The sequence below is a fragment of the Bufo gargarizans genome, chromosome 1 (genome assembly GCF_014858855.1).
Source record: "Bufo gargarizans isolate SCDJY-AF-19 chromosome 1, ASM1485885v1, whole genome shotgun sequence".
Lineage (NCBI taxonomy): Eukaryota > Metazoa > Chordata > Amphibia > Anura > Bufonidae > Bufo > Bufo gargarizans.
The window spans coordinates 621,321,791-621,334,730 of record NC_058080.1 but is presented as its reverse complement, the minus strand read 5'-3'; the positions used below and the strand labels follow the sequence as shown (position 1 = coordinate 621,334,730).

The following is a 12,940-nucleotide window of genomic DNA, read 5'->3' as shown; positions in this document are numbered from 1 at the left end:
TCAGCCTAAGGCCCATTTCACGCTTCCATATTTTGGTCAGTGATTTCCATCAGTGATTGTGAGCCAGGTGCAGGTCAAAAACATAGGACAGGAGAAAATCTTTCTATTATACCGTATCTCTGTGTAGGCTCCTTTCCTGATGTTGGCACACAATCACTGATTGAAATCACTGAAGTGTGAATTAGCTCTAAGGAATGTTTTTCTTGTCCATACTTTTACTCTTGAGTGGTCATAGGGCTGGTATCTTACTCACCCCAAACACACACACATTATGGATGTATTGGATCTGGGCCATAACATTCCAGGTAAGTACTTCAGGAAATCCCTGACTACAGATTGCTTGATGAATGGTATGTTCTGCACATATTGAATCATTGAACGAGATTAGTCATTTTATAGACCAATGAAGGGGTTTACAGGTGTGACGGATCAGTTGGATATTGCTATTCATGTCTTATTGGTAAAGTCACACCAGACACACTGAGCTAGAATTGTGGCATAACCCCCTGATCAAATATTGATGGCCTATGTGATGCCATCAGTGTTGGTAAATCCCCTCTAAGGATCGGCACTAGTAGAATAGGCCTTGAAGCATAGGCCTCCCAGTGATCTGTGGCCTACTTGTATCTCAACAGATGACTGAAAGAAAGTAATGGAGAGACAGCCTAGTAATTCCCTAATGTAAAACTATCAAAAATTACTCTGGACCGTGTGTTTTCCTTCAAGATCCAGATGGAGACTACACAGGGCTAGTGATCGACCGATATAGATTTTTTTTAGAGCGGATACTGATAACCCGTGAACTTTCAGGCCGATAGCCGCTAACTTATACCGATATTCCCTATTTACCCTAATAGAGCTCTATTAGGGTAAATAGGACTTTACACTCTCCCTGCTGCCCTGTGCATAGTACACACAGCAGCAGGGAGCTTACCATGGCAGCCAGGGCTTCAGTAGCGTCCTAGCTGCCATGGTACTGGCATAGCAAATAATCACATTTTTCTTCCTTCACGTTCTCCGAGCACACTAGCTGAGACGGTGCAGCGGTAAACCCTCCCCTGTCCCTCCTGCTTTAATATTTGCCAGACCTTTATTGGTGGCAGTGGTGCGGGCAGGGTCAGAGTCCGGTCATTTTATTGGGCTCTGTGGCGGCCGCGTCATAGGAGGGAGGGATTCCTTCCTTCTCCAATGACTCTGGCAACTGAACATGGCGGCGCACGCCAAGCGCCATGTTTTCTCATATTCGAGCAGCGCTGGACGCATTATCGGCAAGGTTAGATGCCGATACCGATAACTTTAAAAATCCTGAATGTCGGCCGATAATATCGGTAAATCAGATAATCGGTCGATCCTACACAAGACCCACATTTTATTAGTGCAATTTTAGAAAAAAAGACAGTTGCACCAAATTTATTAAAAGGCGCCCAACGTTGAATAAATTTGACACATTTGTGACTGTCTAAATGTCAGAAATTCAGATTTATACTGCAAATGAATGCCTCTGGTAGACGCGGCCAGGAGCACTGTCTGGCTCTATCCTAGCTGCCACTGATGTTAATGGAGCCATTTCCACTCGAGCAACCTCATCTGTTTAACCTCAGTACCCAGGAAGCCATTCCTCCTGGGCATCAGTAGGGGTCCTGGTGCCTAAATCCCAGAGACGAGACCCCTTAACAATGCTCTAGTTCTGTGTATTTCTCATGTGCTTGTTTTCTTTCTTTCAGAACAGCTCAATCGGTTTGCTGGATTTGGCATTGGATTGGCAAGGTTGGGACCCATTATGACAGTTAACATTTTTGGAATGTGCATTAGTTTTAATGAACTCAAAACGTAACGAGATACCGTAGATGTACTGTATATTTATTAGTAGATTCTGATGGAAAAGAGTGTGTCATTTGGTGCAGTTCATTGTGATATGAGATATATATATATATATATATAATAAATGGCAGCACCAACCTTAGAATATATTGGAGATTGGGTGCAAGCTCCAGTGGGAATAGCGTCCCAGGATAATATCAATGAAAAACAGAGCAGCACTCCAGTAAGGTGAAAAAAGGAAAGCTGTTTATTCACCCAGTGGTGACGCGACGATTCGGCTCCAACATGAAGCCTTTCTCAAGCGGTTGAGAAAGGCTTCATGTTGGAGCCGAATCGTCGCGTCACCACTGGGTGAATAAACAGCTTTCCTTTTTTCACCTTACTGGAGTGCTGCTCTGTTTTTCATTGAGATATATATATATATATATATATATATATATATATATATATATATATATATATATATATATATATATATATATATATAATTTACATTCAATTACTACATGAAAGCCCTCATTGTGTTAACCTCATTATCTTGTTGCATCTATAACACCACATGATCAAATAGTACATTCCACTTCTATACAGGGAGTGCAGAATTATTAGGCAAGTTGTATTTTTGAGGATTAATTTTATTATTGAACAACAACCATGTTCTCAATGAACCCAAAAAACTCATTAATATCAAAGCTGAATATTTTTGGAAGTAGTTTTTAGTTTGTTTTTAGTTTTAGCTATTTTAGGGGGATATCTGTGTGTGCAGGTGACTATTACTGTGCATAATTATTAGGCAACTTAACAAAAAACAAATATATACCCATTTCAATTATTTATTTTTACCAGTGAAACCAATATAACATCTCAACATTCACAAATATACATTTCTGACATTCAAAAACAAAACAAAAACAAATCAGTGACCAATATAGCCACCTTTCTTTGCAAGGACACTCAAAAGCCTGCCATCCATGGATTCTGTCAGTGTTTTGATCTGTTCACCATCAACATTGCGTGCAGCAGCAACCACAGCCTCCCAGACACTGTTCAGAGAGGTGTACTGGCTTCCCTCCTTGTAAATCTCACATTTGATGATGGACCACAGGTTCTCAATGGGGTTCAGATCAGGTGAACAAGGAGGCCATGTCATTAGATTTTCTTCTTTTATACCCTTTCTTGCCAGCCACGCTGTGGAGTACTTGGACGCGTGTGATGGAGCATTGTCCTGCATGAAAATCATGTTTTTCTTGAAGGATGCAGACTTCTTCCTGTACCACTGCTTGAAGAAGGTGTCTTCCAGAAACTGGCAGTAGGACTGGGAGTTGAGCTTGACTCCATCCTCAACCCAAAAGGGCCCCACAAGCTCATCTTTGATGATACCAGCCCAAACCAGTACTCCACCTCCACCTTGCTGGCATCTGAGTCGGACTGGAGCTCTCTGCCCTTTACCAATCCAGCCACGGGCCCATCCATCTGGCCCATCAAGACTCACTCTCATTTCATCAGTCCATAAAACCTTAGAAAAATCAGTCTTGAGATATTTCTTGGCCCAGTCTTGACGTTTCAGCTTGTGTGTCTTGTTCAGTGGTGGTCGTCTTTCAGCCTTTCTTACCTTGGCCATGTCTCTGAGTATTGCAACACTTGTGCTTTTGGGCACTCCAGTGATGTTGCAGCTCTGAAATATGGCCAAACTGGTGGCAAGTGGCATCTTGGCAGCTGCACGCTTGACTTTTCTCAGTTCATGGGCAGTTATTTTGCGCCTTGGTTTTTCCACATGCTTCTTGCGACCCTGTTGACTATTTTGAATGAAACGCTTGATTGTTCGATGATCACGCCACAGAAGCTTTGCAATTTTAAGAGTGCTGCATCCCTCTGCAAGATATCTCACTATTTTTGACTTTTCTGAGCCTGTCAAGTCCTTCTTTTGACCCATTTTGCCAAAGGAAAGGAAGTTGCCTAATAATTATGCACACCTGATATAGGGTGTTGATGTCATTAGACCACACCCCTTCTCATTACAGAGATGCACATCACCTAATATGCTTAATTGGTAGTAGGCTTTCGAGCCTATACAGCTTGGAGTAAGACAACATGCATAAAGAGGATGATGTGGTCAAAATACTCATTTGCCTAATAATTCTGCACTCCCTGTAGTGTTCTTGTGAACGTTTAATGTAACTGTACTTTCACACAATTTAATTTAATAGAGAATGGTGTAATTGGCAAACTTCTAAATCACTTCATTTAAAAAATCTGCCTGCATCCACCTGAAAAAAAAAAGCTGTGAAGTCTTTGCCACTAGGGGTCTCACTTTCACCTAACTTGCAGTCCACTGCCTGTTGTTAAGCTAGATTTGTCCCTAGTAAGGGAGACTCAGAAGATGGTTCACAGGAAATGGCGGGGAGGGGGTCAGAGCTCACTGAGCTCCTGTGCCTGATAAAGGCACTGACTCTAATCAGATTCTCAAGAGCAGAGAAGCTCCTGTGCGTCTGTTCTCTCCCTCTTTAGCAGCTTTCTGAGCTGCCTAGAAGAAAACAAAGATAGTGGGAAGTGAGGTCACTGCATACAGCACTGGGAGAAGGGAGATCCCCTGCTTGCGAGAGAAATGCATCTAGCTGTGCAAGTGAAACTGGGAATATTATGGCTGAGGGAGGCAATAGGGAAGCCCAAAAAAGACCTGGTCTTTATGATTCTACAATGAAGCTCTGGGATCATGCAAACTTTTTTTGATAATTCAGGGAGGCTTTAAATAGGAAAGTATATATGCACCCAGTGTAAAACAATAAATAACTCGCACCTCATGCGCAAGGTCATGGACTATTTTTTTGGTCCGCAAAAGACGAATCCTTGAAAAAAAGCTTCTGTATGTGGGCCGTTTTTTTCTCGATCCCATCAAAAACAGACAAGAATAGGACCTGCAGTGAAATTTTCAGATCGGGCACACTGTTCAAGGCAAAAATGGTATGTGTGCATTGTCTCATTGACCTGTATGGGTCAGTGTGCGTACTGAAGAAAAAGTCTGAACAGTCGTCTGAATGAAGACACTTTTCTTTGTTCCCGTGCTGTACAAAATTGCAATGCAAATGGTGAAAAAAGTCATCTATATCCCATAGGCATCTGTTCTGTCTGCCCGTTGGTCCCTTTTCATATGCTGCACATTCCTTCTCTCAGTCTGAGTCCAGCTTAACTATTTATCATGGTTTTTGGAGTGGATTTTCTATTTAACAACCCCCGTTGAAGTTTGTGGGGGGGGGGGGGGGAACCACTATACGTAAGGTGTGGAATCGTACAAACAATTGACTTGCTGCAAATGTTTAAATACGCGCATACAAAATACATGTGTACGTGAGATTTGGCATTTCTCAATCCCTTTGCTGTTGCTGTATTATGCTGCGCTTTTACTGCACATAATCCACAACAAGTGCTGGTAGCCATAGGGTGAATTCACACATGGCGCATTATTACACCACGAATTAGGGTGGACTGAATATGCTGTACATGTAAAACATGCAGTTTTTAGCAGCCAAATCTTTGGCTGAAAAATGTAAATCCACCCTTAGGCCTTATAACCGTATCCTTTCTGCGGTCCAAAAATCGCAGATCCACAAAATACGGGTTCGGTCTGTGTGCATCCCACAATTTTCACATGACCCACTGTGAAAATAAAAATAAAATTAAAAAAAAATGCCTATTCTTGTCTGCAGAAAGGCCCATAATAGGACAGGTTTTATCATTTGCAGACTGCATACAGATGACACCAAAAATATGTTTGTGTGCATTAGGTCTTAAAGGGGTTATCCCATGATTCACTATTACATTTCTATGTTAGATCACCTAAAACATAGTTTTTCAATTGAAATAAAAAAATAAGTAATGTGTTAAGATATTGCTGTTATGCACTTGATATGGTGCCCCCTGGTGTTCTATTGATTCCCCCTCAGTCTAATGTGTCAGAGCTAGTGGTCACACATGCTCAGTAGCGAAGTGCCACCTCCTGGATCCTCTTTCACACAGGCAGTGGAGTGATTCCTGCTATTGTGCCACCTGCCGTTAAGAATTCACACACTAAAAACCCGCAATGTAGAGAGAGAGAGAGAGGAACATTTTTTTAACATTATTTAAATTGCAAATGTGCTATTTCTGTATGATCTAACAGAGAAATTTGAGGAGGTTGTCTATCTTTTGTCAGGTGTTGGCTTATCCCAGGGTTTCTCAACTCCGGTCCTCGGGACCCACCTACCAGTCATGTTTTCAGGATTTCCTTAGTATTGAGCAGGTGATATAATTAGTGTCAATGCATCAGGACTTACCACAGGTATTCATTCTGTGGGATAGTCTCAAATCCAGACTGGTAGGTGGGTCCCGAGGACCGGAGTTGAGAAACCCTGGCTTATCCTCAGGATAGACAATAGTTCCAGCAGTGGAAGCAGACGGCTCCGTCTCCTTTTTTGTGGACTGAGTTTCACTGCAGCTCTGCTCCCATTGAAGTCAGTGGCTGGAGTGAGGAGCTCCATCCACTACAAAGTAGATGGAGCTGTCTGGTGCTGGTGCTAATGCTGAACAGCGGATTGGGGGCTACGGACAACCCCTTCAATGTTTATTAGTGGGACAACCCTTTTAACACCTTAACGTCCTCCACCTCCCTGTCCCTTTTTAAGGATGGAATTATTGGTTAATTTTTATTTTTTGCTTAAAGCATTTTTTTTCTCAATTTCTTCTGGCTGATAGCTTTGTTTGCATAGAAAATAATACAATTTTTCTTTCTTTAAGTCTCTTTACAGAAAATGTATTGGCTCACCCCTGTATTGTCCTGCGCCGACAATGCCAGGTACATATTTTTTTTTATTTTATATTAACTTAATTGTTTAATTTACATTTTAAAGTCATTTAAATTATACAAATATATCTAATATCCTGAAATAAATGTGATTTCTAAAATACGGCAGAAAAGCATCTGTGTAATTGGTAGTCAGTTGTTGTGTGCTATGTTGAACCTGACAGTGTAGTTCATGTCTTGGATGTGGGTCCTGGGTTGCCATTTCTGCACAGTCCATAAAAATAGGCAACTTTCTTTCCTGTGTCCATGATTTATTTAAATTTTTTTTGAGGCTGGAGGTTCTTGCCTAGATTATTTTGGTGGTAATTATCATCATTTTACAGGTCACAGTAAATGATGGTAATGAGTTCTTATCAGTATATTGAGCTATAGACCTGTATTAAAGGGGTTATCTGAGACTAACAATTGCTCCCCCGTATGCCGGGCCCCTCACATTCAATCTACTTACCTGGCTTGCCGCACCTCCTCACCGTGTGCGGATGAAAACATCCGGTGTCGGTGGGAGCAGCCAATGGCAGGCGGTGACGGGGACGAGCACCCCTAGCATCGTGGGTGACTCTAGGGAGTAGGGACGAGCGAATCGACTTAGGATGAAACATCCGAAGCTGATTCGCATAAAACCTTGTTCCAATACTGTACAGATCAGTATGTATTGGCTCCGATGAGCCGAAGTTATTGCTTTGCGTAGTCTCGCGAGACTTCGTGTAATAACTTTATAACTTAATTTGTACTGTAAAAAACCATTTCCCGAACTCTGGTTCGGTTCCGAAGTTGATTCGCTCATCCCTACTAGGGAGGCTCCTCCTTGCCACCGCCTGCCATTGGCTGCTCCCACCCTGATTCCCCCCTCCCAAACACTGGATGTTTTCATCCGCGCACGGGAAGAAGCTGCGGCGGTGCGGGGATCCAGGTAAGTAGATTCAGTGTGAGGGGCCCGGTATATGGAGGAGCAATTATTAGTTTCGGATAACCCCTTTAATTCTAATGTTTATCATTCATTATGATTTTCCAATATGTCCGAAAAAAATATTGGCTGTCGTGTTTTTGTGATAAATTGTCCAGAAAAAAAGGGAAATTTTGGTTGGCAACCCTGTGCGGGTCTATTGGCCCAGATAATTTAATGCATTGAAAATCAGAGCGGTTTTCTGTATAACTGCACCTTCTTGTTCTCCATTCCTCTCCTAAAAATATTCACCTGCTAAAGGGGGTTGTGCCGCTATTAAATGTTACTTTAACCCCTTCTACCTTGGAGGATTTAGCATTTTTTGTTTTTTACTCTCAGCCGTCTGAGAGACATCATTTTTTATTTTTTTATTCACATAGCCGTATGAGGGTTGTTTTTTGTGGGACAATTTAAACCAGGCATCTCAAACTGCGGCCCTCCAGCTGTTGCAAAACTAGAACTCCCACAATGCCCTGCTGTAGGCTGATACCTGTAGGCTGTCCGGGCATGCCGGGAGTTGTAGTTGGAGGTCCGCAGTTTGAGATCCCTTATTTTAACTTTCTAGTGGCACTATTCAATTTTGCATATGATTTAGTAGGAAAAACATATGCAGAGCGTTTTAAAAGGCCCCTTACCTTTCATTTCTATCAGAATTTCTATCTGTAATTTTGGAACTCCCATAGAAATGAATAGAGCGGTTGCACACATGCCTGACCAGCTGCTCCGTTCATTTTGGGTGTCTTCCACTGGGTACAGGGTTTGCCCGTTCTCCTGAATCCCCTTAAAGTGGTTGTCCTGTATTTTACTATTGATCGCCTATCTTCAGGATAGGTGATCAATATCAGCCCCCCACCGATCAGTTGTTTGAGGAGAAGGCAACGCTTCTCTGCTTTATTTACCTGCTCTCTGCTGCAGTTATAAGTATGGCATCCCCATTCAAGTGTATAGGAAGTAGCTGACGCCATACTTGTAATTACACCTTCTCGCCACTGCAGTTGCTGCAGCGAGCAGGTAAACAGAGCAGAGAAGGCAGCGCTCGTATTATCAAATGCACATGGACACAAAGTTCCAAAATTCTTTCAAATGTGTTGCCAAAATGCATCCCTATGTAATATTTTTTGCCCCCCATCTTGTATACTGGGATGAATACACCCATGGTTAAAACAAAGACTGTTCTAAATATGGCCACAGCTGCGTTGGAGGCTTTGTTCAGTGCATCTGTTGCGTAGAAAAGGATCTAAATGTAAGGCCTCATGCAGACAAACGTATTTTTTTTTTATTTTTCCTTGTCCGTTACGTTTTTTTTTTTTTATAGGACCATATGTGGAACCATTCATTTCAATGGGTCTGCAAGAAAAACTGAAGTTACTCCGTATGTTTGTACAGTCCGTTCTGGATATATAGAACATGTCCTATTATTGTCCTTATTATGGGGCCAGCTGTTCCCGTTCCGCAAAATACGGAATGCTCACAGACATCATCCATATTTTGGTGGACTGCAAAATTCATAGGGTCGTGTGCATGAGCCCTAAGATAACTGTCTTACGTTTAGAAGAGGCGGAGGATCCGCCGAAGTTACGTAGAGATCAATGTCATTTATTTTGCCATCCTTTTTCTTATGTTCACTTAGTGTGTGAATCCCTGAATGGAGAGGGATTAATGCAGCCCCTTCCATTTCAGTATGTATGCATATCTCCATGATTGAAGCATTTGCAGTGATTAGTGGTCCTTTTACACAGATTAATTTACAGGCAATTATCAGGAACTAACCAAACATTCCTGATAATTGCCTGATCGTCCTGGAGGTAAGAGCTGCATTTTCATGTAGCAATCATCTCCGCCGTATGGAAATAAGCGATTGCTGCAACGATCACTTGTCCCCATACAGTCCATTATTTCTGTGCAGCAGATCCCTAATTACAAAGTGCAATCTGCTGCACAAGTATTTTAGTTTCCGGCCTAAAGACACGATGACCTGATTTAGGAACATTTGCTTGTTTATTGAGTGATCGCCAGCTCCTTTTACACAGTCCAGTTATCAGCAACGAGACTAAGTCCCTGAGCGGACTTGAAACCTATTAGGCCCCTTGCAGACGAGCGAGTGACACTCCGGACTCGGAGCACAGCACCCGGCCTGACCTCCGAGCACTGACGGGGTCACATAGCATTATATTGATTTAGGATGCTATGTAACCCTTACAGTTCTAGAAAGTTAGATATTAGATCGAACATTTATTAGATCGAACATTCATTAGATATAAATTGGATAACCTTGACATAATGCTGTCACTGTTATCCAATACATTCCAGAACTGTAAGGGTTACATGACATCATAAATCAATATAATGCTTTGTGACCCCGGCAGTGCTGGAAGTTCAGGCCGGGTGCCTCACTGCAAGTCTGCACCAAGACACTCGCTTGTCTGAAAGGGGCCTTAGTGGGTGTCTATGCTGTTTTAATGCATATCCAATAAACCCAAGATTTTATATTTTATTTCCTCTGTCTGGTGCTGAAAACTCATTTTCTGCTGTTACCATTCAAGTACATTGCGGGTGGAGCGGTTATTATATTATTATATTATTATTATTATTATAAAAAAATTTTATTTATGTATTTTTTTAAAGTGTGGTTAAACATTTAATAGAAAGTATTGTTAACCTATGTGAATGTGAAGCTGAAATGGTTTCCTATCATGTATCACTTAGTGTTCAACTGCCAAAAATGAGGCACAAGAATTCCAGCAACAGGGTTATATGTCTGGTTGATTTTTTTTCAGCGTATCTCCCATGCATGTTCCTGCAGGCACCAGGTCAATATTTCTTGTCCTAGACACTCTTAACCCCTTCAGGACCCTGCCATTTTTTTACCTTAAGGACCCGGCCATTTTTTGCAAATCTGACACTTGCCACTTTATCTGGTGATGACTTTAAAACGCTTTTACTTATCCAGGCCATTCTGAGATTGTTTTCTCGTCACGTATTATATGTCATGACAGTGGTAAAATTGAGTTAAAATATTTCATTTTTATTTATACAAAAAATTTGGAAAAATTATATTTCTCTGCTCTTAAAACAGATACCTCCTAAAATAGTTATTACTTTACTTTACATTTTCCATATGTCTACTTTATGTTTGGATCATTTTGTAAATTACATTTTCTTTTTTGGGGACGTTAAAAGGCTTAGAAGTTTAAAAGCAAATCTTGAAATTTTTCAGAAAATTTCCAAAACCCTCTTTTTAAGAACCAGTTCAGATCTGAAGTCACTTTGTGAGGCTTTACAATAAAAGTCAGTCCTGTGTCCCAATAAGGGCAAATACTTGCGCTGCTGCAGGCTCCGGAGTAGTGTGGTAGGTGTTCACACTCAATGCAGATAATAGAAAATTTGGAACCGCGCTGCTATAGACTAGATTCCCCGGTCACTGATGGATGGCATTGGGCTCCACAAGCCTTTTCTTTATCACCCCAGCAGGGTCCGGTCTTCCACACACAATAGCCTCTATGAGGTTCAAAAGGATAGGCAAAATAGTGAAGTACCCTTTGTCAGATGGTTTTAAAAGGTTTTAATCTACTCACAAGAGTTGTTCAACAAAAAGCATATGGTAATATCACTTAAGATCGTCTCGTTCCTGCCCGACCTGGGTTTCGCTGCCTCGCTTCTTCAGGGGCGAACTGCGCATATGCGCAATCGGGCTCTTTAAATAGCCCAGCTGCCTCGTTACATTCAATGTTTAACCGGATCGTATCCGGGAATTACACAGCAAACTTTCACATTATATATTTTTAAAACAGCATTATTTTCATCATAATTATCATCAACCTGATCATAAATCATGACCACTCTTCTCTTATGTCACAATATCATTATAGTCAGCATAATCATAATCCATGACCACATTTATCTAATACAACAGTTCCTACTAGTAGCTACATTTTTTTAGACAACGCACATTTTCCAAAAGTTGTTACACATTATTCTCACATCTCATAACCTTGTTCGTCATCTCCTAATGTCTTTTTCGTCTATCAATATCCATAATCCCATCATTTCACCCCACCTTCTCCTAGAGCGTCATTCGAGTCTGCCCAATCCCGCCTCCCTCATTACCTCCAGCCACGTCACATCATGACGCCGCCCTATCAGGGCAGTCCAACTCCTTGACGTCACTCGAAGGTCCTCAAGAGGCGAGATGGAGAAGAATCAAATAGCGCAACCGGGTAAAGGTTACAATAGACACGGTTTCAGATCAAATTCAATATTTAACCCACCTGGCTGTAGGGTCCCTAGCTGGTAGATCCACTCGACCTCTTTTTTGTTTATTTGTGCCAGTGAATCCCCTCCTCGCCAATGTGGTCTAACAGTCTCAACTCCAGCAAATTTCAAACCCCGCAGATTTTTCCCGTGCGCAAGTTTGAAATGGGCTGATACACTATGGGTGATGAGACCTTTTTTAATATTTCGTATATGTTCCTGTATTCGAACTTTTAACTTCCTTATTGTTCTACCCACGTACTGGAGTCCACATGGGCACTCCAGTACGTATATGACATTCTCGTTTTCGCATGAACAGTTCCCTCTTATGCGGAATTCCATTCCATTCTTGCTAGATGTTATGCTATTACTGTTTTTCTTGTGTTCCTTTGTGTTCCGGTTTCTGCACCCTGCGCAAAAACCGCACCAAGTAAACCTTCCTCCCTCTCTATTTATTTTGATATTTGCTGGTGGAATAGCACTGTGTACAAGCTTGGTTTTAATATTGGCCGCTTTTTTGAAAATAAAGGAAGGATTTTCGGGTATGATCTTTCCTAAAACCGGATCGTTCTTCAGTGTCCCCCAGTTCTTTTTTACCATTTTCTTAATATTATCGGACATGGAACAATACTTTGTCACAAATGAAAACTTATAGTCCCTATTCTCTTTTTTCTTCACTATTTTTCTTGTACTATCACTTTCTTCCTTTTTCCACAGTGTTTATGCATACGTCCAGATCCGCCTCATCGTAACCCCTTTCAATAAATCTGTTCTTTAATATATTACTCTGTATTCTATATTCTTCCGTTTTTGTGCAATTACGGGCCATCCTCTTGAACTGTCCCTTTGGGATATTCTTGAGCCAAGGCCCGTAATGGCAGCTGGTCACATCAATGTAGGAGTTGACGTCTGTCTCCTTAAAGTATGAACTGGTTAGGAATTGGCCGTCTTCTATCCGTATGCATAAGTCAAGGAAATTAACTGAACTATTACTAATTTCCCCCACAAATTTCAAATTCCAGTGGTTGTTATTTAGTTGACAGATGAAGGACTCAAGACCTTCTCTCTCTCCTTCCCACACTAGGAGA

General features: G+C 41.5%; 1 protein-coding gene across 1 annotated transcript in view; it reads left to right on the top strand.

Annotated features, from left to right (window-relative positions):
• SLC25A46 (solute carrier family 25 member 46) overlaps window positions 1-12,940 on the top strand; it is a 49,275-nt gene that overhangs the window by 9,704 nt on the left and 26,631 nt on the right. The window contains exons 2-3 of the mRNA XM_044275946.1: window positions 1,725-1,767; window positions 6,592-6,649. Of these exons, the coding sequence (XP_044131881.1) occupies window positions 1,725-1,767; window positions 6,592-6,649 (101 nt within the window). The remainder of the gene's footprint in view (window positions 1-1,724; window positions 1,768-6,591; window positions 6,650-12,940) is intronic.